At 35.7% G+C, this 27,902-nt stretch overlaps 1 protein-coding gene across 7 annotated transcripts in view; it reads left to right on the top strand.

Moving 5' to 3' along the window:
• MARCHF6 (membrane associated ring-CH-type finger 6) overlaps positions 1–27,902 on the top strand; it is a 55,876-nt gene that overhangs the window by 17,379 nt on the left and 10,595 nt on the right. For 4 of the 7 annotated variants that reach the window (XM_052781747.1, XM_052781716.1, XM_052781736.1 and 1 more), the window contains 17 exons: positions 2,763–2,835; positions 4,852–5,020; positions 6,417–6,609; positions 6,913–6,974; positions 8,991–9,023; positions 10,753–10,804; positions 13,985–14,043; positions 14,652–14,732; positions 15,963–16,031; positions 16,145–16,219; positions 17,028–17,162; positions 17,654–17,773; positions 19,982–20,082; positions 20,792–20,929; positions 22,751–22,952; positions 25,537–25,606; positions 26,763–26,959. In XM_052781747.1, coding sequence (XP_052637707.1) covers positions 2,763–2,835; positions 4,852–5,020; positions 6,417–6,609; positions 6,913–6,974; positions 8,991–9,023; positions 10,753–10,804; positions 13,985–14,043; positions 14,652–14,732; positions 15,963–16,031; positions 16,145–16,219; positions 17,028–17,162; positions 17,654–17,773; positions 19,982–20,082; positions 20,792–20,929; positions 22,751–22,952; positions 25,537–25,606; positions 26,763–26,959 — 1,829 coding nt within the window. The remainder of the gene's footprint in view (positions 1–2,762; positions 2,836–4,851; positions 5,021–6,416; positions 6,610–6,912; positions 6,975–8,990; positions 9,024–10,752; positions 10,805–13,984; positions 14,044–14,651; positions 14,733–15,962; positions 16,032–16,144; positions 16,220–17,027; positions 17,163–17,653; positions 17,774–19,981; positions 20,083–20,791; positions 20,930–22,750; positions 22,953–25,536; positions 25,607–26,762; positions 26,960–27,902) is intronic. The other 3 variants (XM_052781769.1, XM_052781758.1, XM_052781725.1) reach the window with 1 other exon arrangement.

The following is a 27,902-nucleotide window of genomic DNA, read 5'->3' as shown; positions in this document are numbered from 1 at the left end:
TTCTGTAATATTTAAATACTTCTTAATGTAATCTTTTTGCCTTCCCTGTTTCAGTCATATGGCTCACATAATTGTGTGTGGCTGGCTTCACAAGGAAGTATTCTCATAATTTTATATCCAGAAGAAAGAGGTGCAGCATAAAAAACTTGTCAGACATATCAAAGGAGATGTATGGTTGAACAAATCTGTCTTGCAGATTAACATGCTAGTTGTGCAATTATCCCATTGTGGGATAAATTCTACATTCTTTTTTCATAATTTCACTTCTTTATTGCATATCCATCTTATATGGTTGAGTAAAAGGAATTTATCTCTTACCCTCAGCCTAAACCCAGCAGGCTCTGATATGCTGTTGCTATTCTGTTAGCACAAAACATATTTACAGTAGTGGAAGAAAAAAAGCCAGTTATATAATTTGCTATGGTCTGTTCAGAGAAGTAGGATTAATTGGGCCAATTTAATCCAAAGTGGTTTTATTCTCTGTAATAATTGTATTTAGCTGCATGGTCCCTAGAGTGAAATACCTGAGGTACCTATATACAGTACGTGGGGTAAGGAACAGATGTGCACACTGAGTAAAGCGAATGTGAACGCTAAGGCAGCAGGAAATGCTGGAGTGGGAGTTGGGTTGTCTGAAGTGCCTCCTTTATCTCAAATCTGAGAAATCACTGTTCGCACTCCGATATGGCGTATGAATGTATTTTTCTGGAGTGATTCAGTTGCCATTTAAAAAAAACAAAAGACAATATAGCTGAAGAGAATGGTTGTATTCATGTTTCATGTAATTGTGTAGAGATTAAACTTGTAGAGATGTGTAACAGAACTACTTAAATTGGCACGAGTAAATTGGAATTGCGTATGTGAGCACCACAAGAACCATCAGAAGAAGGGCTAAAAGGAGTATTTGCTGTTTGCCAGAGAGCACTGTATATGTGATTTCATTCAAATCAAGAGGGAAAATAAACAGACTAAAGATAAGGTGTCAAGCAGATGAAGAACAAGACTGGGGTTATAAGATATACAGATAAGGAAAACAGGAGAACTGTGAATTTTGCCTCAGGCTCAAGAGGGTGAAGCAAAACAATGAGGCAAAGATCCCAAATGGCATCTACACATGAAGGGTATGAAAGGAAGTCTAAAATCAGTTCATAAATGCCAATCAAGAATAATCGAAGAGATACGATGAGGATTTACTAGCTGGTGTCCTTTGTCTTTAGTGTTGTCCACAAATGATCCTGTCCAGACCACTTGGACATACAAGTCTCGGTGCTTGTATAAGAGAGAGCAAGTGAAATCTGTGAGGGAAAAATAGCTTACTTAGAGATCAGTTTGCTTAGAGATTTTGCGTAATAAAATCCCCTTCCTATTCCATAACATCTAGCAATGAGTTTTGTTACAGTGGTTTCCGACCAGTGTAGTGTAATTGGAAGTTATAAGGCTTGTGTTCCTTGACTTTTTCAGCGTGGCAGAGTTCACAGCGGTATCTTGCCCCTTTGAAATTCCCCCACCACGTAGCTAGATGGTAGGCAGAGGCAAACTATTGAAGCTCACTGGCAGCAGAGGATCAGTATCATCTTGCTAAATTTGATTCAGTGACTGTTCAATATAAAATGTGTAAGTAGTACTGACTACAGTGAGACTGAACATTTTCATTAGATCAGCTACAGCCATTGTCTCTTTTGTGTTCTAACTTGCTCTAGACCTTTGAATTTGTATTATTATTTTCTGTCCAATGTCAGAACTTCAGTGGGAGGGGTGGATAGCACTGGGGATATAAGTGTTAACTTCTTCCAAGTGCTATATTATGTCCTATATAAAGGGTGAGCATGAACAGTAGACCTTTTGGGCATTTCTGGTGGATTGATTCATGAGAGAGATAGAAAGTTTATGTTTCTACAAGTTCCAAACAGGTTTATCCACGAGGTAATAACTGAGCTATTTATTCTAGGTCACAGAAACCATAGTGTGCCAGCATATACTTGGGTACCTATTCCACCTAAAGGGTGGAATGAGAATCTTAAAAATTGCATTTCTGGGTGTGGGTGCCTTACGTCTTCCCTCATCCTGTTCTGAGCCTCTGTGTCATCCTCCTATGAATCTGAACCAAATTTTCTGAAGTAGACTGTATACATTGATAACCTCCTTTTAAGATTAGGCGACTGAAGAATTGTGCTAAAAAGCTAACATTAACTAGCATCAAGAATTAATCCATAAAACAAATATTTAAAACAGATAATGAAATGGTGAGACTCCTTGCTACAAGACGTCATAATACCAAAAGTTTATATAGGTTCAAAAAATGATTGAACAAATTAATGGGGGAAAAAAAATCCATCAAGAATTAATTAGCACTGAGATATTATGGCACAGGAACTGAGCTGCTTTGCGTGAAGCATATGAGAATGTACTGAGGAAGTATTGCTGCAAGTATCTTTAACCTGTTTCCGTATTCTTCCTTGGGCATCTGTTGGTGTGACCAGTGCTGGAGGCAGGTCTAGATAAATCTTGGGTCTAACCTAGTATGGCAATTCTTACTCTTTGAATGTATACTTAATCAAGAACGTTCAGCTAAAATAAATACAGCTTTGTTCCGTGTTGTATATCGTCTTGAGTTCTGTTAGTTCACTGGAAGTTGACTTTTTTTTTTTTCCTTGTCATAAATTTAGTTAGGACACCAGATAAAAAGAGGATACCTGTGGTCCTTTCCAAGTGATGCTATAACCAAAATCGAATTTATACCATGCTTCTGTTTCTTCATGCAGGTCGTATCTACAAGTGCTTGTTTACTGGCTCTGTGAGCTCACTACTGACACTGCCATTAGATATTCTGTCAACGTAAGTACTTAAACAGTCTGATACAAATAACTTTTCTAGTCAGATTACTGTGAAAATGGTTGCTTTGGAACTTAGTGTCCCTTTCTTCCAGTTATGCTTGTTATCTTCCATCATCTTAGGCAAGCAGCTGCCTATCACCCTTTGCATAACAAGATGTATGGCCAACAGTATTACAGTAGAAATAATTTCACTTTGAAGTTCTGTTATTCAGGTGTTTGGAGCTGGAAAACTGACTTTACAAAATGGGCCCTGGTTAATGAAGACTTGTATTTGATGTCAAGAAAACTTACACTGCAAAATTACACTTAATAATTAAAAAAAATAATTTCCTACAGTTTAAATCAGATGCCACATAGTAGAATATTAATATATATTGCTGATAATGTTAGTGTCACATTCCGTTTGCATTGTTACATTTTTATATTCTGAATTTAATTTTATCTATCCTGGGTCTCTTAAGTGATAGGGATTTTTTTTTTAATCGGATTGCCGTCTAGCTGACACTTAGATTTTAATGCTTCAATCACCATATGCTATTGAATACTGTCAATCTTTGTCTTTTTCAAATCAATTTTACTTAAAGAATCAGTAAATACCAACACAACAGAGTTTCAGGCTGGTTCTTACTTTTTTCATTATCTTGAACCTGAGGAACTGAAACTCAGTTCGAGTAGAATCAGTTGCACATCAAGCAAATTTTGAATGAATGTCCTGTGTGGTTCAGCTAAGTCAACTCAGTTGGGCTATTTGATTTGAGACATCAGGTCATGTTACTTTTAGTTAATTTTTATTAATGGAAAGAGATGCTCACTTGAAATTAGTAACAGTATTTTTCCTGTTATCTTCGTTATCTTCCAGTAAGTGTAGATTTTATTTTTATTTTTCTGAGAAGAATCTGAAACAACTGAACCTAGAGCACCTCTTCTCATGTCTTTTACAGTCTAGGGAGAAAATAAAGGACTCAAGTATGTGTCAGATTTTAATGGCATGTGAAGCTCTGCTTTGACATGAATTTCTTTTACAGAGTCAATTTCAATACCGTCTTGTGTCATCTTTTCATTTTGGACTTCTTGTCCCCATGGTATTCACTGTGCTGTGCAGGCACGAGTGTCTGTGCGGCTGCATGGAGAGCCAGACTGATACCTCTTTGGGGATGGCAGAGTGCTATGGTGGCATATTTCTTACTTAAAGAACGTATGGTAGTTGGTTAGCTTCCCGAGTAAATTCACCATGGTCAAGGAGTAGTGCAAGGGTGGAAACAAGTGGGAGGGGGCACCTGGAATTAGGAACGAGGATTGCTTAAGCCAATTTAAGTATCTCTTGCATTGCATGAAACCCTAGTTTCAGTTGGCTAACTGAACTTTGTTTTGCTGCTGCTTTACAGTTATGTATGACTCGGTAGATTAGGATTTTTTAAAGTATAGAGATAATATCTGGGGTAAAAGACTACCTGAAATGTAGAGCAGTTCCATTCTTTCAGTTAGGGTAGCTCAGCAGATAAAATACTTCAGTGGACTGGATATTATGCATCTAGACATTTAAACAGACCTTTTACTGTAGCAAGTCATTTACTTAGTGACTGTTTGGTTTCTATTGCTGTTCCTGAAGATTGTTTTTCCTGAACTACTCTTGAAGCTTTTCTTCTTATTCAGTCAGATCCTGTTTTGCAGGAATATGTATGTTTAAACAGTAGTAATTTCACAAACCAAACCAGAAGGAAATAAAACCTTTTCCAAAATCAGTGTTTATCTTGGCACTTAAAACCATTTGTACACAGGTACATACAACCTTCCTAAAAGAAAGCACCTTTGAACAGATTTTTTTAAATTAAATAAAAATTATGTCTAGATACTTTCTTTACCTAGACATATAAATAAATACAGCTTTTTGCACAAATACCGGTTTATTTGTTGATTTGGACTAAGAGGATCTGTTTGTAGTAGTTAATGACTAAATTTAGTCTTATTAGCAAAATATATTTGTCATTAATATTTGGGGTTTATCTTTCTTTAACAGGGAGAACTTACTGGCTGACTGTTTGCAGGGCTGTTTTGTGGTAACATGCACTCTGTGTGCATTTATCAGCCTGGTTTGGTTACGTGAACAGATCGTCCATGGAGGAGCACCACAGTGGTTGGAACAAAATCAGCAACAGCCACTCAATGGCGTTGGTCAACAAAATGAGGTAAAACTTAACTGCTCAGTAGTTCATGATAAATTTAGAAAATGTTTTTTTGTGAATAAATACATTATCGGAACCCAACGGTAACGTTGTCTTACTGCAGGGTATCTTTATTTGCACATTAGCAGAAGTTGAACATGTGTGCCTGTATAAACTCAGCGACATCACTGTTACATTTTTGAAGTTCTGTAAAATGGAATGTTAATGGATTTGTTATAGTTTTTGTAAAGTAATTTTAACATTTAGATTCTTATGTCTGTATCTTTACACTTTTTAAAGATAATTTTGTGCATATAAAGCCACAGTAAATGAAGATGCAGCTTGCTTTTATTTTGTCTTTTTCATAACTATTTCAGTAGTTCATGAGGTAACAATTCACTGTTCTCAAAGCAGTTGGAGGTTTTGTTGAAACATCTGAAGCTGGAGCTTCTCTGCCCTCCCCCCACCACACACACATGCACCCCTTTAGTGCTTACAGGAGCCTCTTGGGCAGGAGAAGAGATGATACAAGGAATACGTGCATGGGGGAAGTAGTTAGAATTTTGTGTTCTTTTGTAATAAGTGTCAATTTTTTGTAGACAGAGATCCTCAGCTTGATGACTGACTTGAGTTGTCCTTGAATTATTGTCTTTCTAATATAATGATAGTTTTTATAAGATCAAGAGAGTTCCCCTCTACTGAGCACTGGTGAGACCACATCTGGAGTGCTGTGTCCAGTTCTAGACTGCCCCAGTACAAAAGAGACATGGGCATACTGGAGTGAGTGCAGTGAAGAGCCAACAAAAATGGTTAAAGGACTGGAGCATCATACATACGATGAGAGGCTGAGAGAGCTGGAACTGTTCAGCCGGGAGATGAGAATGCTCAGGGTGGCCTGATGGGAGGACGTAAAGAAGACAGAGCCAGAGTCTTCTTGGTAGTATTGAGTGACAGGACAACAGGCAGTAGCCTCAAAAAACAGGAAATTCCATTTAGACAAAAAAACCCAAACAAACAACAAACTGACAACAGATGGTTTGGTGGTTTGGTTTTTTTTTCTTTAAGTGTGATCAACTACTGGAACAGGTTGCTCAGAGAGGTTGTGAAGTCTCCCATCTCCGGAGTTACTCAAAAGCCAACGGGAAACAGCACTGAGCAACCTGCTGTAGCTGACCCTACTTTGAGTAGGTGGGTTGACTAGATGGTCTCTAGAGGCCCTTTCCAACCTCAGCTACTCTGTGAAGAAGTCTGAATGTTTCCCTTCCTCTTTTAAAAGGTTTAGTGGTCCCAAAGGTAATGCTTATCTAAAGAAAATACAGTATTAACATTTTTTTAATACTATTCATTTTTTCTATATACAGTATAAAAGTATTGAGAAAGGTTGATCAATTTGACTCAATACTAAATCCTGTTTCTGCAGGCTCAGGCTGTTGTAAATGGAGGTGTTGAAAACGCTGTGCTTGATCAACCTGCTAACGCAGCTGCTGAGAACGTAGTTGTAGGTGAGAACCCTGAAATTCAAGAAGAACAAGTAGATGAAGAGGAGGAAGATAATGAAGATGAAGAAGATGCTGTAGTAGAAGATGCAGCAGATGCAAACAATGGAGCACAAGGTAACAGGTGACTCAAAACAGTAATGTTCTAGTTCTTTTCAAATATAAATGAAACCATTGAAAATAGAACTGTCATAATTCAAGGAAGCTGTGTAAATTCCCACTTCAGCTTATTTATCTTGTTTTTGCAAATTTCATCTATTTGTTTTGAGTGCTGAAGCATTTGCTTGCTGAAAAGCTATCAGCAGTTATGAGTTGAATGTTAGGTACTTAAGTCTTTGTTCATTTAAAACATAGCATGGAGTTGTTACATCTTGTTTTGGGTGAGTCTAACAGCTGTAAAAATGGCCATTGTCTCCTCAGATGACATGAACTGGAATGCTTTGGAATGGGATCGAGCAGCAGAAGAGCTTACTTGGGAGCGAGTGAGTAAGAATCATTTTCTTGAATTGAATAATTCAGACTCATACTTGAGATGATTTGTAGTATTGCTGTGTTAAAATCCATTTGGGATAGATTTGGATACCGTTGTCTAGTGTGAAAACTATCAGTAGGAGGCTTTAGTGACCTAAAAAAGTCATTGTACTAAAACCAAAATGTGTTATGCTACTTGTTAACTATCCAAAAGGCATTTCTTTGATTTGAAATATAGTAGCAGCTTAAAACATATTTTAGCACAGACTATTCTGAAGTCTTCAACTTGGTCAGGTTTAGAAATGAATTTCAGCTTGCATTGAGGGTGCTCGGCCAGATTAGGAGCACATAGGTGTTGCATTATATATAGCTTAATGCTTAATTTTTGTATTCATGGAAATATTAAAGAAAAGAGAGAACCAGATATTTTGGTTAATTTACTTGATTTACATATTTGCAAAAGGCAAATGTATTTCTTAAAAAATGATGGAGCATTTTAATGTAACATTGCTTCTGTTTTGTTTATAGATCACAAATTCTGTAATTGCAGCATGAGATGCGTGTACACTGTAATCATAGAGTAGTGTAGAGACTCAAGAATAGTTTTTTGTATCTAGTTTAGAAGTAGCCAGCCTCTGAGTTCAAAGCTTACCACGTGCAGCAAAGTCTACCTGAAGGTAGATAGAGCAGCTTCATGTCATTTACCAGCGTCACTAGTGCCTATGGCATACAGTTGTAAAGCTAGTCACTGTATTCCTAGGCTGTGATATAGTTGTTGCCTTGATTGCAGTGTAGTAGAAATACAGTTTTCATCATGAGGGACAGGTCTTGATCTTTGTTTTGTATCTAGTGAAAACTTCTTAGTTTGCTTGAAAGAGATGTTGTGAAAAAGGGCATACATAAATTCCAGTTTCTGAACTATTCTACTGTATGTCTCAAGACAAGTGTGTTATATTTATGTGCTGGGAAATGTTGATGTAGTCCTAATTGAAAATATTTTGATGCCTCTTCATGAATACGGAAATCAACTTCAAACTCTCATAACTATTTCCAATCCTATGTGCTGGCATAGGCAATAGACATCTAGTTGGCATTGAGTATTGAACGTGGGGTAGGCTTTTCTGCTATTTCATCTTGTGATAATAGCAAGCAAGCTTTCCGAATTTTCAAAAATATTTGCATTTTGGTTTACTTTGTAAATATGTCCAACTTTAATATCTTGCAACTTAGTGCAAAATCCTGGTACAAAATAGCCTTGAACCTGGTACTTTATGGCAGTAATCATGGACTAGGAGTGTCTGGATTGAAATAGTAAGAAATGATTGAAGTGGGGGGGAAAGGAGTTGTTTGTTTTGTTTTTTTTTAATAGATGCTCTATTTTTGGCTGTTGGGTGGATGCTTCCCGTAACAGCTGTGCAGAGTGATGGAGGATTTGTTTCCTGTCTTCCCTAGCTGTAAACCAATTCTGTTCTAAACTTAATAACATACAGTATAGAAACATTATCCTGTTACTAGTTGCTTTTACACATTGAATGTAAAATACTAACCATAGACTTTTTGCAGTGCAACATAAACTGATACTTTGCAATTAGGAAGAAAAAAAAATTTGCTTTTGTATTTTAATATTGAGCTGTTTGAACATGTTTTTGAATAACAGTTCAATCACTAAAATCTTTTGTAAATACAAAACTTTGTCAGAGTCTTCAAAGTCTTGGAGAGAAATAGCCTATATATTTGTTGATTATATGTTTCATTTGCCATATATAAATACATGTATGTTAAGATATTCCACATGTATATCACTACCTTTGATCAACTGAGTTTACTCTGTTGAACAAGAACTTAGTTTCTATCTTTATCTTTAAGAATTTATGTCTAGGTTCAGTTGGTTGAGCAATAAAAAAAAGCTTTTGACTGTATTGGACATTAAAAGTTGGTGTGAAAGGGGCTTCTATGAGGCTTATTTTAGATGCATGTGGCTTAGTTTTTCTGATGAGTAAATAAAGTTAACTTTCTTATCCTCACAGATGCTTGGACTTGATGGATCTCTGGTTTTTTTAGTAAGTGAAATCCTGCATTTCAAGAATTTCTATAGAAGGCGCTTTAAAAAAAGTAAACTATATTTTTAAAAATTACATCATTCTATTTGAAATCCCTATTTTCATATGATATATATTCTTTAAAGAGACTTTCATATGATGTCATGTTCAAGCAAACTGTCTTTTTTAGGAGTTACACAGAGTAGAGTTGTGTGTGTGCGTGGCATAAAAGTGGAATTTCTTAAAAGACATAGGTAACTTTGGGTCACATACTCCACTCTAAATAAAAACTAGACACTGTAAAAAAGCATACACTGAAAATTCATATCTGTTCTAGCCTTAAGTTTTGCTCTTTGTTGCGATTAAAATAGTGTCTTCATTGAGACTTCTCTAATTTGCCCTAATACCACCAGAACACTACCAGTGAATTTTTAGTGCAGACTAGATTTTAAAATTTAAGATCCTTAGTTATGTTTCTTGACTTTATTTAGGGTTTTGTTTTGGGGTTGTTTGTGGGGTTGGTTATTTTTTTTTTTTTTTCTCCTCTTGAATGTTATTTTAATTGATACCAGTATCAAATCTTTTTTTAAAAAAATCTTCACAGTAGTCAGGCTGTCTTGTGGAGCATGGATCTTTTAAATTTGTTCCAAAAATCTTTTATGATGATGATAATTTAGCAAAGCAATCCTAAAAAGGCTATTGGCTTTTTAACACTTATTTGTGTGTGTTGATTATCTCCATGACAAACTCTTACATACATAATGTATATCTTCTAGTGGGCTTTCTTATAGTTGATTTGAAGGGCTCTCTCTGCTGCCCATCCTACCTGACTGCAGAGATGTCTAACTCTGACTTGAGGGTCAGGGGAGAGACAGTGCAAAGAGTCAATGGCAACAAAACTTGAACCTATCACAGCTATGTTCATTGGGTATATCATCTGCCAGATCACTTATTTTAAAAAGAGAAGTCTTTTATATTTTAAAGGGAGAATAGATCTATGCTCTTTTCCAGCAGTATTTTACTTTATTTAATACTTTATTTAAAATTTTACTTTATTTAATGTGTGAAGGAATACAGTTCTTAAATAGGAATGTGTTTATTAGATACTGTGGTGGATAAATGTCTCATGTCTGAAATAAATGTCTTAGTTTAATGTCTCCTGTTTAATATAATGTAGCTTATTATGTCATTGGTGATTTACCTTAAATATTAATATCAAAAGGATTAAAATTCCAGTTTACTTATGGCTGAGTTCACATCTTAGCTAAAAATAATATTAAAAGAGACGTGCTGTCATTTCTAGTGAGAGCTGTCAGTTTTGTTAATGGGTTTCCTGTGACAAAGTCTAGTTGTTAAAAGTTCAGATTAACATTTCCTTATCTGTAAAACAAATATCCACATACATTTCATGTAATTGTTTTTAAGAGCAGAACTATTTATATTGATTTTAAAGTAAAAGCTTATTTTTACAAAATAAGAGTGTTAAAGCTAATATAAGTGCTCTTATCTAGGTAAATGTCTGTGAATGTAAAAAGATGCTTTCATAATCTGTCCTGTGTGTTTTGGTCTTTGTGTTAGAGCAAATTTCTTGGCTCTAACCTGAGATGTGCGAGATGTGCAAGTTCTAGTAATAATAGGCAGTTGAAATAAGAAGTTTAGATACAAAAGTAAAGTCACTTATTGAAATGACTGATATTTATGTACTGTTTCCTTCTCGTATTCTTCCCTCCTTCCCCCATACTCCTTGCAGGAACATGTCTTTTGGGTGGTATCTTTAAATACGTTGTTCATACTTGTGTTTGGTAAGTACCATTTGCTCTTAGGTTTTAAAAAGATCCTTCTTTGTGAAGTGATAATACAGGTTAATTTCAAGGCTGTTCTCTCAGAGTAAATGAAGTTGTGACATCTGAAAATGGAACCACAAACAAACTGGGAATATGAATAATAAATCTTTATTGCTTCTAGTTTTGTCATTTTAATTCCTTTAAGTGAATAGGATTAAAATAGGAAATCTACCAAAATCTTAATGTTGTCAACCAAAGCACAGAAAAAAAAAAGTTTGCAATATTGTTAAATTGAAGGAGGAACCTCCTGGAATTTAATTTATGAGCAAATGTAAATAGTAAATTCTAATCAGTGGTGTATTTTGCTTTATTTTCCTTTCTCATTCCTGTAGATGCTGAGGCTGAAATGCAACTTTAAATGTTTGCAAGACTCTTTCTATTTCTAGTACAAGACAGGAATATTTCCATGTTCCGATTCCATGTATAGTTAGTGCTAGGACATAAAATTGTCACAACTTAAAAAAAAATTTAAAAATCCCCAAACTGTAAGTGTATATTTATCAATCATTTGAACCCTAAAAGAAAAGGGTAAAATGCCTGCCACCTTATAAATAGCAGTAAGCTCCCACTTGAGAGTTTCTGGAATTCCTATTTTATATTTACTGCTTATAATATGTAGGGTAAATTTGCTTTTCTGCTCTGGTTTTACTGCAGAAAGGTAATTGGTAACAAATTTAGAATATATAGTTTTTTTGTTTGTTTTTTTTTTTTTAAGAACCTCCTGAGAGGCAGTAGACTGTGATTCAGGTTTGTGGGGGTTTTTTTTGTACCTTCTACCTGTTGAGTGACATGGTAGAGTAACAGCTCTGCCCTGTGCCGAAGTTTTGCCTGTTTTGCTGCTAACAGAAGCTTTTCGATTATGGTGCTTGAGCTCATTAGTGTTGTTAATTTGACACAACTGTGTGCAGAAGCAGCAGCATTTTAGTGACAAGATAGAGCATTTTATAGACTTGAAGAGGTACCGGACACAAAATTTCACTTACTCTGAATTATCAGTTTAGAAAGGGATTGGTTATGTTGCTTTGGTTTTTTGAGTGGTCTTTCTTGGCAGAAGAGTTTGAGCCTTAAAAACTGAAGTTATACTGTAGATAAGAAATTTTTGCTGGCAAAGTAAAGCTCATAATACTGAACCAGTGATTTGAGCATCTGGTTACTGAAACGAATCAGCAGATCAAAAGGAAATAAAAAGAATTATCATGTATATTTGATTCACAAAAAATATAACTGTTCTAATAAGAGTTGGAAAATACTAGAATTATTTCTTTCTGATAATTAGTCTGTTTTAATCTGTAGTTATCAGAATTTTATTAGGTTTTTTAGCTGCTATAAAATTTAGGCTTTTTTAATAAGTAGATAATAACTATCAAATTTCTAAATCCTTGGTTTAAATTCAATAATAAGCGAGTAATAAGAATAATTAATAAGGTTGTCACATAGATGTGTTTTCAGTAGCTCTATGTGTGCTTTAACAGGTGGGAAACTAACAAGTAGAGAAGGGGAATGACTTTCCCAAGCAAGTGAGCAGGAGATCTGGGAATTTAATTTGTGCTGCTCAAGCCTATTTTTAGTATCTTTCCCACGAAGTAGTACTGCCTAATTTACAACTGCCAAATCTCTAGTTATTCGTAATTACAGTCCTGGTGAGTTCAAATGTCACAGGAGATACTTTCTAGAAGATAAAGCAGAAGGAAGGCATTTGGAACCTTAATTACAGGTCCAGAAATTCTCCTATGATGTTCTCTTGGACAAGTTAATTAAGTTTGACTTAATTCATATTTTCTATAGCTCATTTTTGTACTTGCAGAGGAGTTTGTACTGCTTCATACTTTTAAAGAAAAGGGATCTGTTAGAAATTCTCTTTTAAAGAAAGTTATTTAAAAAACATGATAAACTGTGCACTCTAATCTCATAAAACACAGTCAAAAAGATATGACTTTTAAGTCTGAGCCTGATGTCTATAGGAGTTATGTGACTTTTTTTTTTTTTATCTCACTTTTCGTTCTCTTGTTCTTAACGGGCAGGAAGAGCTCAAGTCCTCCTTTTATCTTTTACATTTTTGCTATTCCCAGTAACTGCTGGTTTCTCTGAGAGGGACATAGATTAAAACTTTCTCATCGTTGATTAGGGTAATACAAGTCCTGCTGAATCTTTTCCTAGTTTTTTTTACATATTGGTCATACAGGAATGAGGAGGATAGAAAAAATCATCAGGCTTTTCATTTGAGGGTATGTTTAGTCTACAGTAGTCCCCAGAGTGGATTATCATGATATAGTGAACGCAATATAGGTGAAGATAAAAGCTTGCAGTTACTGCCGCCCTTTACTTCCTATTGACTCCCTCCCTCTACTCCTGTAGGAAAGTGATGTTGAATTCTGTAGTCCTTCGTAGGTCAGTTAGAAGACCAGAGAGTGAGCTAAAACAACTACTTGATCCTGCAAATACACAGGTGTCCAAAAATGGGGAAAGTGCTGTGTGTTTTAATTCATTCCTCCTGAGACCGCAGAATTGGCGAGAGTTCGTTCTCGGGAATGATGATGGTTCTTAGTGCATTAATTCCAAGTAAAAGACTTCTCAGTTGCTCATCACCCCTTCACTGGAGCATCGTCTTGCTCTCCCTCATCTTCTTTTCCCTTTGCAGATTTCTGCAGGGCTTGCATTTTTCACAGTATTCTTAAGAACTAAAGCACTAAAACTGAAACCTTGCTAAAGCAAGTCCCATCTGTCCAAGCTGTAAAATGGCTACTTAAGTCTTTTAGTGCATGAGAAAGAGTGAATATACAGAACAGGTTCCTACAGCAGTCTGAGACCGATACCACCCTAGTACGTAAGACTGAGAAATTGAATTAATTTACACACAGCAAGATGAGCTAAGAAGGAAAAGAATGTCCTCTTATTCTGTGTAGTTTTATATTGTTTGTAGTCTTTCAGTGTGAATTCTGATCTGATTTTCAATGTTTGTAAATTTATAGAAATATAACACTTGCAAATATTAGCACAAAGTAATTTTTTTTAGTTGTTTTCACCAAATTGATGCAAAGTAGAATAATTACCATGTTACAATACACATCCTGCAAATAAGGCTCCATTTAGCCGTTTTCATGGCCATTTTTTCTGCTTCTTTCTGCTTATGTTATGCAGCATTTTGTCCGTACCACATCGGTCACTTCTCCATTGTTGGCCTGGGCTTTGAGGAATATGTAAGTACTGTTCTATAATCTCAAAATGAAAAAAAATGCCGCTATTTATTTCATCACAATATTTTTGTAGCATCCTTCCACTTTCATTTGTGATCACAAAAGTAACCTGGAGTGTCTCTTTTCTCCTTAAACCTTTTTAAATCTGTGACTAAAAAATTTCTGTCACTCTTTCCCACTTCCTCCATTATTTACATTTCAAGTGAGGTTTCCTCCTTTTACAAAAAAATGCATACTTTTTTTTTTTAACAGCCTCTTCTTCCTCATGTACATTTTTAATTTGTCTACTGAGTAATTTTCATAGCTGATGATAATAGGTAGTGAAAGCTAGGAGGTAGTGAGGTAGTGTAAGGTGACACTTTTTGTTTCGTATATACAGGTTGTTTCATGTTTGAAGAAAGTAGTTGTTAGACTTTTCCAGTAAATGTAAATATCTTCTACTCTTGATGGAGATACCAAAGAAGTAGTAGGTTATTAAAATATGTAAAAACTAAAGAAACTTATTGCCATTCTTGAAGAGTTGAGATAGGGAATTTATCTTAATTACATAAAAAGGAGATGTAATCTTTTAAGAGACTGATAAATTTTCCCTTTTTTTCTGTCCCCTCCAGGTTCAAGCATCTCATTTTGAAGGCCTGATTACAACTATAGTCGGATATGTTCTGCTAGCAGTGACTCTAATTGTTTGTCATGTATCCTTTTGTCAGTAATTACCTGGTTCAGATTTTACATCTAAATCATTTTTCTGGCTATATTTTGAGGAGACACAGACGTGATGCAGATGCAATTAATTTACCATTTTGCTCTGCTCTTTTGGTGAAATTAGAAGAAAAGGTCTCTCCTGTTTTCTTGGACATTTAAAAGTTGTCAGTGTGACTGCATTCTTCAGAACACTTGCACATGTTTAACAACACAAAATCATAGGCTTTTATGCTTGCTTGAAGGCCTCCAACTAAATTTTGAAGGTCTGTCTGAGAAGATGAGTGTAGAACCATTTTTTTTCCTCACTGCCCTTATACTATTGCTGTGGGCTACATAGTTGCAGTAGAAAGAGAAATGAGATTATGAAAATACATAGCGTACGATGGGAAATTTATTCACATCTGTTTGATTCTGCCAGATCTTTAGAGTGTGGATTGTTTCCGTTTCTCTTTTATGTCTCTGAACCACTGAGAGTTTGCAGCAAGGATTTCTTTCAGGTGGTAACCCTCATTATCACAGAGAAAATTAAGTCACGGCAGAGCTAGAAGGATATGGTCACAGGTAAAAAGTCTGCGTTCCAGGGGCATGTTTTTAAAGGGACTACGCCTACTTCAATTTGAAAGAATAAATGTTTGTTAGCAATTTTCTGTTCAAGACTACGCAAAGCTAACATCAACTTTAGACCTTGCTATACCAATGTGCAGTGCAAATGTGGTAAAACAGTTGATTGGCATGCCTCTGTTTTGCCTCCTAAAAGAAAACCAAAAAAAAAAAAACCCAAACTGTAATATGTATCCAGCTTTTCTTGGAAAAGGTGAGAATTTGTTTCAGATAGCATGAAAAGGAAAGCTACCATTTAAGGTAGGCCTTCAGTTTTGAAACTTGCTTACTCGCGGCAGACGTTTTCAAAGGCAACTCTTTGTTTCTTGATAAAACTTTCAGATGCTTAATTTAAGAAAGGTGGTAGTACTATTATTTATGTATTTATTCTTTTATTTTAGATGCATGTTTGGGGGGGTTATCCAGCACATCAGGTTGTGACTTCCAGAGTCACAGCCAATTTTGAAAATAGAGCCCTGATAAAGTAGATACTTCGTATTTCACTTTTGCCTTTTATAAAATTTCCTGTAGCTAAAAGCCATGTAATAATAGTGTTTCATATGAATCAAACCATGTTATAAAGTATTTTTCAGTATTATTTTCTTGACAAAACTATTCAGGGTTTGGCTGCACTTGTTAAGTTCCAGCGATCACGTCGTTTATTAGGAGTTTGCTATATTGTTGTCAAGGTAATCCTATTTTTTTGTGTGTAGGAAAAACCACTCTTAATTTAAGCTTACATTATAATGTTCTTAGCAATTTCTGTTAAACTAGTGAGATGTTCTTTTCTCTTTTCCTAAAGGTTTCCTTGTTAGTGGTTGTTGAAATTGGTGTATTTCCTCTCATCTGTGGCTGGTGGCTGGATATATGCTCTTTGGTAAGAATGGAAATAAGTGGGATAAAATCTTTTTTAACAGTGTTTATATTAAAGGAAAAAAAGTTCTGATGAGAAGAGAGTTGTTGATAGGAGTTTGACAGCAGTCTTCTGTTTTTATAAACAGCGTTTCCAGAGGGAAAGGGGTTTTTAGGTACTGCTTAATGCTAATTTTGTTTTCCGTTATGTTACTAAATACAAATTAACATGCTATGATTAAAATAACAAGATCCTGATCCTTTTTACTGCATTTACAAGACCACTGTGATAATGAACTTACAGGCAAACTTATGTACTAAATAAGCCTCTTTATGTAGCCATCTTATGTGAAATGGTAACAACTTCATATTTTAATATTTGTCCAATCTCTTTCTGTTTTGAACAAGATACATACTGTGTTTGGAATTGAGAAGGACAGCTTTTCTGTCCTGAAAAAAAAATTAAGTGATTAATTTCAAATGGGGAAAATTAATTTCTTCTAGCCTTAGTAGAAATAGAATTTTACTTAAGGGAATAAGTATTTGCTTCCATCACGACCACTTTGTTTGAACTGATTTATAACTTATGTAGTGTATGTTAGCGTTAGAGTTGACTTCTTTCTTCTTTCTGTCAGAAGAAAGAAATTGATCTTTATTTGCTGTTCTTACAGTAAATTATTCCCTTTTTCTAATTAAATGCTATAATTATTTATTAGTTAGCATGAGGCAGGCATTTAAATGCCTAGTAGTATATATTAACTACGGTAAACAAAATGAGTAACTGTGTAGGTTTGCCAAACTTTATTCATATTTGTTTATTACTTACCTTCTAGGAGATGTTTGATGCCACTTTGAAAGACAGAGAATTGAGCTTTCAGTCTGCCCCAGGTACCACAATGTTTCTGCACTGGTTAGTTGGAATGGTTTACGTCTTTTATTTTGCATCCTTCATTCTTTTACTGAGAGAGGTAAGTCTATAAGAACAGGATTGGTATGTAACATAGAGAAGCTTGCGTGTTGAACTTAGTTAAATCTTTCACATGTGGGTATTGCTGCTACTGTGTTTTGTGTGTGTATGTTGGATTTCAGCCTTATGTAAAAAAGGCCACACTGATACTGCGGTGGGAAATGATGATTTAGAGTATATTTTACTTAGATTTTTTTAGTTTACAAAGAGTTCTTAAACACGGGTGTTGCCTTCAAAGGAATCTAAATACATTTCAGTTGTTTAAGATTGATTAATACTTAAAAATTAAGCTTGTAATTGGTTATTGCTTCTCTACTTCTCTATGATAATGCTTCCTTTGTTCTATTTCTGTACCATATTGTTGAACCTTGTTCAACAAATACCCCTATTATGTTTAAAACTTATTTGCTGCAGCAGTGTTATCCAAAGTGAAAAACAAAGGATACAAAGATAATTTTCTCTTCATATATTGTTTTCTATTCCCTACTTCAGGTATTGAGACCTGGTGTCTTATGGTTTCTCAGGAATTTGAATGATCCAGACTTTAATCCTGTGCAGGAAATGATTCACTTGCCCATTTATAGACATCTCAGGAGGTTTATCTTATCAGTGGTAAGGACTTTTCTCAAAAATTTCTTTATTTGGAAAGAGAATTTCATACATTAGCTCCCGTATATGCTACTGCATATTTAAGGAAAAACATTTTCACTGTGAAGGTGATTAGACACTGGAACAGGTTGCCAACACATTCTGTGTCTTGAGATACTCAAAACTCAACTGGATAAGGTTCTGAGCAACCTGATGTAACTGGGTCTGCTCAGAGCAGAGGGCTGGGCTAGTTTACCTCTGGAGGTCCCTTCCAAACCAAATTTTTCTGTGATATCTTCTTATGCAAAATCACAGGAAATGTTTGTGTATTCAGACAGCAAGTGTTTATTATTATGGATATTGTATATCACGTAACTCTTTTCATGATGCTCTTAGTTATTGCACTAAACATTGTGCATCCAGTTCAGCTGAAGTAGTGCAGCAGAGGTAGAGTAACTTTCTGGTTAAGTTTTGATTTGGATTGTGCTGATCTAGCCAGTGGTGTCTGTTTCCAGGTTATCATTGTAAGATATTGAAAACAATGGAAGTTTTTCCTTTTTGCTTGTTTGTCTGAAGTTTGCCTAGCATGCAGTAAGGGAAGTGTCTTGGGCTGTCTTTGACATAAGTGTCATGTCAACTGTGAAAACTGATACATCAGAAACTTTATTATTTGATGTACTGTATTAATACAGCTAAAGTGCTTGGAGCAGTGAAAGCTCATAGAGAGATCTTAGTTCTATTAGAGAGCCCTTCAGTACGTGAGAGGAGCTGACCTGTCCACCTTTCAGAGTATTTTCTCCTTAGATAATCATAATGCTTTAGCTGCCTGAAACTTTTGTGTCACAGCAAGTGGCCCAAATATAAGCAAAGATCTGCTTGTTACTAAAAGTCTTAGAGATAGGTTCTCGTACTGTTGGAACTGGCAGTTACTTGAACTTCATCTTTTGATTTGCTTAGCTAATTAATTCAGAACTTTTACCAGCCTTATGCTAGAAAATGGGACCCAGAATGGTGATCATTTACAGCTTACCGTTTCAAAAAACAAGTCACATTTTTCAAGTTGTGTTTCTTTCTCAATATTTTTAAGAAATTTCTTGTGTAGAACATAAGCTATTAAGTTTCAAGAAGAACGGGATTTGATTTTTCTTTTTTACATAGTTAAATACACAATTTTTTTTGCATTTTTATTCTCTAGCAGTGTGTTTGAGAAGTGTAAAAATATGTTTAAAATGTACTTGATCTTTAGTTTGGTTCCTTAAGGAAACAGGGTTTATAAAAGTGCATGGTCTTCACGCACCTCATCTCCCCTACTAAGTTTTGATCTTTCAGGCAATTTAAAATGTGAGGAAATAGAAGCTGAAAGATCTTTTGAGGCTTCTACATGTGGCTTGAAAACTCAGCCACTAAGAAAAGAGAGGAATCCAAAATTAGTAATCCCAGTGCTGGGGGAGAGGGAAGAAAGTAGAACTGTCTGACATTATCCTAACTGTCAGCTGGCCAGTCAGTGCTTATTCAGCTGCAGTCCTGCTTGGCGAGGGCATCGCAGCGTACCGGTCTACCTGGGCTGGTGTGAATTTTCTTCACAGTGGCCCATGTCCTTCTGCGCTTTGGATTAGTGGCTTGAAACAGCGTTGCTAACATACCGGTCTTTTGGCTATGGCTGAACGGTGCTTGCACAGCATCAAGGCTTTTCTTCTTCCCTGCTCTGCCCTGCTCCCTCACCCCTCCAGTGAATAAGCTGGGGGTTGGCCAGGGGGTATACGTGGGACTGCTGACCCAAACTGACCAAAGGGGTGTTCCATACCATATGACGTCGTGCTCAGCAGTGAAAGCTGTGGGAAAGGAGGAGGAAGGGGGGGATGCTCATGGTTATGGCATTTGTCCTCCTGAGCAACTGTTGACATGTGCTGATGCCCTGCTTTCCAGGCGGTCGCTAATCGTCTGTCTGCTGATGGGAAGCAGTGACCGAATTCCCCTTTTTGTTTTGCTTGCGCGCACAGCTTTTGCCTTCTCTATTAAACTGGCATTATCTCAATCCACGAGTCTTCTTGGCTTCCTTCTATTTTCTCCCCATTCAGATGGAGAGGTGAATGAGCGAGGAGCTGGGTAGATGTTTGGCTGTTAGCCAGGCCTAACCCACCACACACAGGAAACACATCAGAGAGATGGGTGGGAAACTAGGTTTGGTTGGTTCTGCAATCTGGACTAAGTTGTTTAACTTCCTTGTTGCAGATCGTCTTTGGATCAATTGTACTGCTCATGCTCTGGCTTCCTATACGCATTATTAAGTATCTCCTGCCTAACTTTCTTCCATATAATGTTATGCTCTACAGGTAAGCATTTAATTTTAAAAAGATGGTTTTTTCAGTCTCCCTATAACTAGAAAAAAGTGTATTTTGGCTCTTTGAGCATTAATGTGACATCGTTTGGTATGTTATTTTGTTTGTTTTCAATTAATCTGAACTTCATTGTTCTAGAAAAGTAAAAAGATAAAGGATGTGGATACATCACACAATTTGTCAAATAAAAAGCTACTAAGAAAAATAGAAGGCATTTTGTATTACTTCCACAATGATAACTATTTGGCTTTTATATGCCCTCAAAACACTTTCCCCTTCAGCTTTTCAGTAGTGAAGTTGCTGCCATGTTTGTTTTGCACATCCATTCCTGACTATCACTGCTTCAAGAATAAAAGAATACCTGTAACTGCATTTCTTTTTAATGATAACAGTATCTTTCTAAGTAATAATTGAAACAGCAATGATAGAAGCAAATAGAAGAGCAAATCATATTCTCTGATATAATCTTTCTCCACATTTTTTCGTAAATTTCTTGTGCGCCTAAGTGCCTAAACACTCATGAACACTTAACCCGTGTGCTAAGAGTAGTATATAAGGAAAAATGTCTGCAAAAACCGAAGAATTGTTTCTATTGGCGTGCAATATGTTTTTTTATTGTGGTGGTGTTAATATGATTCAGTGTAAAAGATTACTATCAGAATGTTCCTTATGTTTGACTTTCTGCCCTCCCCATTCTTTCTAGTGATGCTCCAGTAAGTGAACTTTCCCTAGAGCTCCTTTTGCTTCAGGTGGTGCTTCCAGCTTTGCTAGAACAAGGTCATACAAGACAGTGGTTGAAAGGTCTTGTACGAGCATGGACTGTTACTGCTGGATATTTGCTGTAAGTACAGAAAGCCAAAGTCAACTACAAGCGTTATGTCCAGCTTAGCCTTTTAACATGAAAGCAGCATGCTTTCAAGAGAGTTATCCCAACAAGTAGCTTTAATAGCTATTTTACAGATAAATAAATGATGTAAAACTTCTATAGTGATTTCCTGTGGAAGTACCTTCTCCTAAGCAGTAGTTTTACCTACTTCCGGACTAGTCTTTGACAAGTAATTCTTTTGGCACACTGTTACAGCATTTACTTAGTAAAAAATCTGTAAAAGTATGACTAACAGCTTGTTGACTTCCTATTATATGGAAAAATGAAAGAGGTAAGTGTCAGCAGAGCATTTCCATGAGTTATCAAAATAAAACGTGTGTGCACATCTTGCATTTCTTACTGTAAGAAGGGGAAAAAAAAAAGGGAAAATTATTTAGCACATTAAGCTGAAGAAGTGAATACTTTTAAATTGAGGATTTTAAAGTTAAAAGTTCGGTCTCTAAAGAAGGATAAAACTGTAATCTTTGTCAGCTGAAGTAAATGATTATACACAGTGAGGCTCGCTATTTTACATTGCCAGGCAGAGTTCTAGCACTTGAAATTACTTTTTAGTTTGTATGTTGTTTGCCAAATTGGTCAAGAAAAAAATAAGGTTGATTTTGGTTTTGTAAAGTTTTAAATTTAGCTTCAAAGTATATTGGCATTCTCCCACCATTCCTTGCTCATTGTGGGTTGTGCCAATGCAGCACTATTAGGGTGAAGATTTATTTATTCTTTGCTAAGTTGTGTCTCTGAGACTCTGAGAAAATGAATGAAAGTCTTTGTTTTTCCACTGCAATCCAAAATGTTTATTTTAGCTTCTCATAAGGAAACTCTCCCCACCCCTGTTCTCTTAGTTTGCATTTTGCAAAGTTATTTTTTTAATTAATTTGTCCATATTTTGATAGTGTTTAAGTATGATGCAAGAAGAGAATTTTGGAGACGATGATAGAAATGGCTTTGCCTTCTCTCTTGCAGCTATTAAGAACAATTGTGAAATATCTCTTCAGCGATTTTAGTTGAGCAAAGATGAAAATCTTCTCCTCTGCTTTTTTTTAAAAAGCAAACTGCTGTGAAAATGTTTTCATAGTCTGCCAATAGAATACCTGTATGCGTCTTACTGGTAATGCAAATTCTGCTAAAGCTGAGGAAAATTAACTTCTAAATGTTCATACTGGGTTTGGGGTTTTTTTGGATCAAACTCAAATTTATCCATCTGCTAATGATGTATGCAGGAAATATCAACAGAATTCTTTTTAAAGTAGATTGACTCTTTCTAGGATTGATGTTCTTAGAAAGTTGTGAACAGGTTTTGAGCAATTTAGAATCTTCTTGAAAGACTGCCTGACTGTACTTTCAAAAACATGTCTATCACAATACAGTACTGTCCTTGTACAGTTTAGGTTTGAAGGCAATTGTTTCAAATAAAGCTTAGTAGCTGTAAAATAAAAGCTGTCAGTTGAGCTGCCTGCTTACATGAACTATCAATGCAATTTTCCTTTTATATGCACAACTTTAATACCAGATGTTATTTTTAAAGCAAACAGATACATGATCTTTATTTGTGGCTGCATTCCCACTGTTGTGATCTGCATCCACACTAGCATTTTTCTTCTAAATTCTGTTTAGGATGACATTGAGTACATTACCAGAAAATGGTTTATTTTACTTTATCAAGCTTCTGCCAGTACTCCCGAATAAGTTTTGTACAACTTGTAGTCATTCTGAGTAGGCCTGTCTTTCTGTAAGATCTCATTCATATCAAACAGAACAAAACTGAGATTTTGATTGTTACAGAGATCTCCATTCTTACCTACTTGGTGACCAGGAAGAGAATGAAAACAATGCAAACCAGCAGCCTAACAACCAGCATGCTCGCAATAATAATGCCATTCCAGTTGTGGGAGAAGGTCTTCATGCAGCCCATCAAGCCATACTTCAACAAGGAGGACCTGTGGGTTTCCAGCCTTATCGCAGGCCTTTAAAATTCCCGCTCAGGGTAGGTATATCTAACACATTAAGAGAAAAGGGAAAGGCATTTGAAAAACGGGTATAATTTTTCTTGTAAGAAAGATTTGACCCACATGTTATCAGAAGTCAAGTGCTGGGTCATGTTGTTTTGTGTTTCGTGCAGTTTGCACCTTTCTAAAAAGTAGACTTAGTTATTCTCACGTACAGCTTTTTTCAGCCCGTAACTTAAGACCTTCAGTTACCATTTTATTTATAGATCACATACGTGTTGTGTATTATCTATTAGTTCACGTCTTATTTTCCTAACGGTTAGTACTGGAGAGAAATATAATAACCCCCCAGCAAAAAGGTAGTTTGGGAGTGTCTTTAACAAGGTATGGCTTTCAAGAGGGCATACTTCAGTCTTGTAGCCGAAGTATATTTTAAACTATTTTGCTTTATTAGGAAATTAAATGGAGAACTTCCGTTGCATCTATATTAAACACAGGAAGATGTTACAATACTTGGAAAGTTCTAAATACCCACAATTAGGAAGGAGATGTTGTTGGCAAATACTTAAATTTCTAGAATAATGTATAGGTCAAACTAGATAAATTGTTTTGTTGTTACCAGAACTGTTATATTTGAGTTAATCAAATATACACTTAAACACAGCTCGTCTACAGTAGTTTCAGGTATAGCTCAAGAATGGGAGTAATGGCTAAAGTTAGAACAGTGTAGTATTGCTTCTGAATTTTCCTTAAAATGCTGAATCTACCAGAATTCTCATAACAGTACAAAATGAAGCTTTTTTTCTCCCCCCCCCCCCCCCCCAAATCTCAACCTAGTAGAACTGAAAGCAAATTTGAAAGTATTTTAGAATTTCAAAACTGCTGAGCTTCTGGGTGTTTGAAGTTGGGGTTCTTTTTGAGGGGTGGGGATGTTACTTCCCTCCACTGCTGTTTTTACCCTCTAAAATGGCTCTCCACAGGAATGCATGAGCTACAACACTGTTGTAGAGGAAACAGTGGGACGAAGTAGCTCAGGGGGTGAAAAGGCTAGGGAAGCAGAACAAATTTGCCCCTCTCGTTTGGTCATAACAGGAAGTCAAAGCACGCTCTCTGACTGAGACCAATTTAATCAAGCATAAATATGCACTTACTGCTGAAAGGAGCGGTGCCAGTCTTCTTTCCATGGCAATTGCTCGTTTCTTCCCTTCTTAGCATGAATGCCTGTGCTAGAACATACACATGATGAGCTGGAACAGGAAACTGGTCCAGCTGAAAACTGGGGTAATAGGCAGAAGGCATTGCTTAGACATGTTTGAAAGTTCAGATAAGCCTTTATAGTGTTATTTTTAAAGAAAATGGGATACTTGTGTGACATTTTCACTTAAACTGAGTCAAGTTCCTATGAAGCTGGACAGACAGGTTAATTGAAATTAGTTCCCTGATTGGCTGCTAAGGAGGTAATTAAAATGGATTCTCACTGTGACCTGGCAATATGTAACAACTGTAATGTGGACATGCTGTTTTCAAGGAAGGGGTGTGTTAACCTAGGGACTCATTAAATCCTTTCTAGAGCTACCTTTGCATGGGTTATTTTATTTTCGTGGATGCCTCTGGATAAGGACAGGTGCTGAAATTTTCTCCCTCTCTCAAACCATTGCATAGTATAAGCTTTCAGTAATTTGGGGTGCTGACCTTGAGCCCGGTGATAACTAAGCAGTTTCATGTTCAGCTGTCAAAGACTGTTTTTCCTGGTCTACTTACCTTCATCTAGACATTTTAAGTTCTTCTTTGGAGACTTCTGTAGAATGTAGAAATACAAAAAAAATCTGATTTAACTGAATTCCATTGTTTTCATCAAGAGATGCTTGCGCCATCTCAAACACATGGTAGCTCACCGATACGATTCTATGTCCCTGGTTCCACTTGTTTGAAATATGTAAATACTGGAATTCAGGATCACTGTAAGTGCTTCAGTTGTGATTTTTGGTATATTGACCTTGGTTCTACTTGGATAGGTTCATCTTATGAAAAATGTGTCTCCCGCACAGATTTCCACTATGGAGCAATACTGTATTTTAATTACTTTCTCAATTTGATTTTAAGCATTTGAGAAGGAAAAAAAAGTGTAAACATCTGATCTTTTCTACATTTTCATTAAATCTTTTCATTTTAACCAAGTTGTAAGAACCTAGAAGAAGGTGGTTTATATTCAGTTTTTATTACATATGAATGTTTTCCACTAGAACTCACTCATCATGTCCATATGGATTAAGGAAGCAATAAGAACTGATCCTTCATGTTATTTCAGTTACAAATAAGCATGTAAAACTCTGGGTTTGATTATTTTTTTCCCCCCCCCAAAATTTAATTAAGTACATACTGTTAATCTCAAACAAAAAGATCAGATTGGGGTTTTTTTAATTATTCTACATAAAAACCTATCATCGGTTTTTGTGGGTGGGTTTCTTATTGCCAACTTATTTATACAGTGACACATCAGTTCGTATTTAAACATTCTGGTTTAGCTACCTTTCTAGGATGGTTCATGTTTTTTTATATGTTTTTTTGGCTTTGGTTAAGTAACTTTCTTATAAACTGTTTCTCTTTTTTTTCCTCTTTCAGATATTTCTTCTGATTGTTTTCATGTGCATAACATTACTGATTGCTAGTCTTATCTGCCTTACCTTACCAGGTAAGTCTCTTATTGTAAAACAGATTAAAAACAACTCGGCATGTTGCTGTGCTCAAGAATAGCAGATGTTTTGAAACCATTGTTTAAAGTTAAAAGGAGAAAACATGGAAAATTGTCTCATTTTTAATGGTACATCATCAAATCATAATCATCTAGAATCTAAACAGTAGAGATAATACCTGTATTTAACTGACAGAGGTTGCCATTTCCTTTGTTTTGTTGTAGAATAATTTTCTTTTAAGGGCAGGGCTCCAAGCGCTGAGACAATCTCTGTAGTAGTATTGAGAGAAAGAGAGAATTGGAACTCTTGCACCTGCTTTACCATTTAGAGAAGGAAAATATATAGGTTGTTACCAGGTCTTCTACAGTTATCTTTTATTAAAGGTGTCGTCATGACAAGTCACTAGAAGACTTTGAATTGATGTACATGGCACTTCCCAAATATATATGAATAAGTACTTTAACCAAATCAAAAGCACTTTGTAGGGGTTTTTTTAAATAATTTGGAATAAATTAAGATGTGTAAACTCATTTAAATTTTATAACCTGGCTACCGTAGTACCATGTAATTTTTACTGCCTTGTATTAATGCTCCTAAAGTCAATAATGTGTTGAAATCAGAGTTATGAATTTTGTGATGGTTTTAATAGTAGCACATAAAATAATTCCACTGTAATACTAGGGAACAGAAACACTATTAAAAAAATGAAATGTGGCAAATGAGTCTCCCATTTTTGTCAGAGAGCTTCAGAAGCTCCATCAGTAAGACTTAAAAAATTATATGAGGCAGTGAAATAACCCAAATATAGCTCATAAGATTTAAGTTCAGGCTTATGCACTAATCCATTATTGCCTTTGCAGTTATGAAGATTAGTGTTTAGGCTCCGAACAGTGCAGTATTCACTACTTTGTTTTGCTGCAGTTCAGATCACGCTGCTGGTGTAATGAAATTTTGGGGGGGGGGGAAATTCTACGTATGTATTTGGCATCATCTCTGTAACTATTTACACATTTGTGCCTTATGGGTATAGTACCAAAATACTGTTCTATGCTGAATACCTTTTGTGCATTGATATTTAACAATAAATTTGATTAAGTGTTTTTTTTAATAGGCATCCTTCCTTAATAAATCAAAAAGCATTACTCTATTTAACAGTGTTTGTGTTTTCAGTATTTGCTGGTCGATGGTTAATGTCATTTTGGACGGGGACTGCCAAAATCCATGAACTGTACACAGCTGCTTGTGGTCTTTATGTCTGTTGGCTAACTATCCGAGCAGTGACAGTGCTGGTCGCCTGGATGCCGCAGGGGCGTAGAGTGATTTTTCAGAAGGTCAAAGAATGGTCTCTCATGGTGAGTCTTGAGAAAAATTTTTACTGAATTATCAAAAAAGTAGCTAACAAAACTTGTTTCATTTTTGCTTGCAGGTTTTACTCTGTAACATATACTACATTTTACTTCTCAGACCATTTTGAAGCTTTTGCAGCTTACATTACCGTTGCATAGGCTAACTGTATTTTTGGAAGCCATTTGGCACAATGCTAAGCAATCAGTGTAAATAAGTTTGCATATATATGTTTATATATACGTGTATGCATTATATTATCCCATATGTGATGTGTGCTCAAATGCATTTACATTTACACATATACTTGGAAGCTTAACTATTACTCATTTAGCAACTTGACATTACCAAATAAAAAAAACTAGTAAAGCTGATAGGTGATGATGGTGCCTCTGCAAAGTAGCTTGATGCATATTTTCAGAAAGATCTTTATGATTTGTCAGATCTTTGTGTTGTTCAAATTAATATTTTTAAAGAAAATACCCCTTTTTATTACCAGTTCAGATTCGTGCCATGGCAACAAATTTACATCCTACCTTTTTATCTTGGTTTTGGTTTTGAGGATTTCTATAGTAGATTTTTTGCGTAAGTATAGTACTTCTAAACATTCATTGCATAAATGGCATCTTGTGATGGACATTCTTGCGTGCTTATTGGACTATTGCAGATAGAAGAGCAGTGTAAGTGTGTGTTTCATGTATTGCCATGTTTCCGAAATATCTCTTCCATCATTTTCATTTAGGAAATCTTAAGCTTGTTTAAGAAAATTCAGAGCTAAAATGTAATGTTCTACTTGTCCTTTGTCCCTTCTCCTGATCATGTTAATAAAGTCAGACTAGTTTTGTATCTGATTTTTGGATGATGCATGTAAATTAAGAGAATTCTAAAATAAAGACTCAAGAGTGGTTGTTCTGAGTCTCTCATTTTTAAGTCAGAAATATTCCATTATGA

Source organism: Harpia harpyja, chromosome 1 (assembly GCF_026419915.1).
Source record: "Harpia harpyja isolate bHarHar1 chromosome 1, bHarHar1 primary haplotype, whole genome shotgun sequence".
Classification (NCBI taxonomy): Eukaryota; Metazoa; Chordata; class Aves; order Accipitriformes; family Accipitridae; genus Harpia; species Harpia harpyja.
The sequence above is the reverse complement of the archived record's forward strand: the minus strand, read 5'-3'. Positions and strand labels throughout refer to the sequence as shown.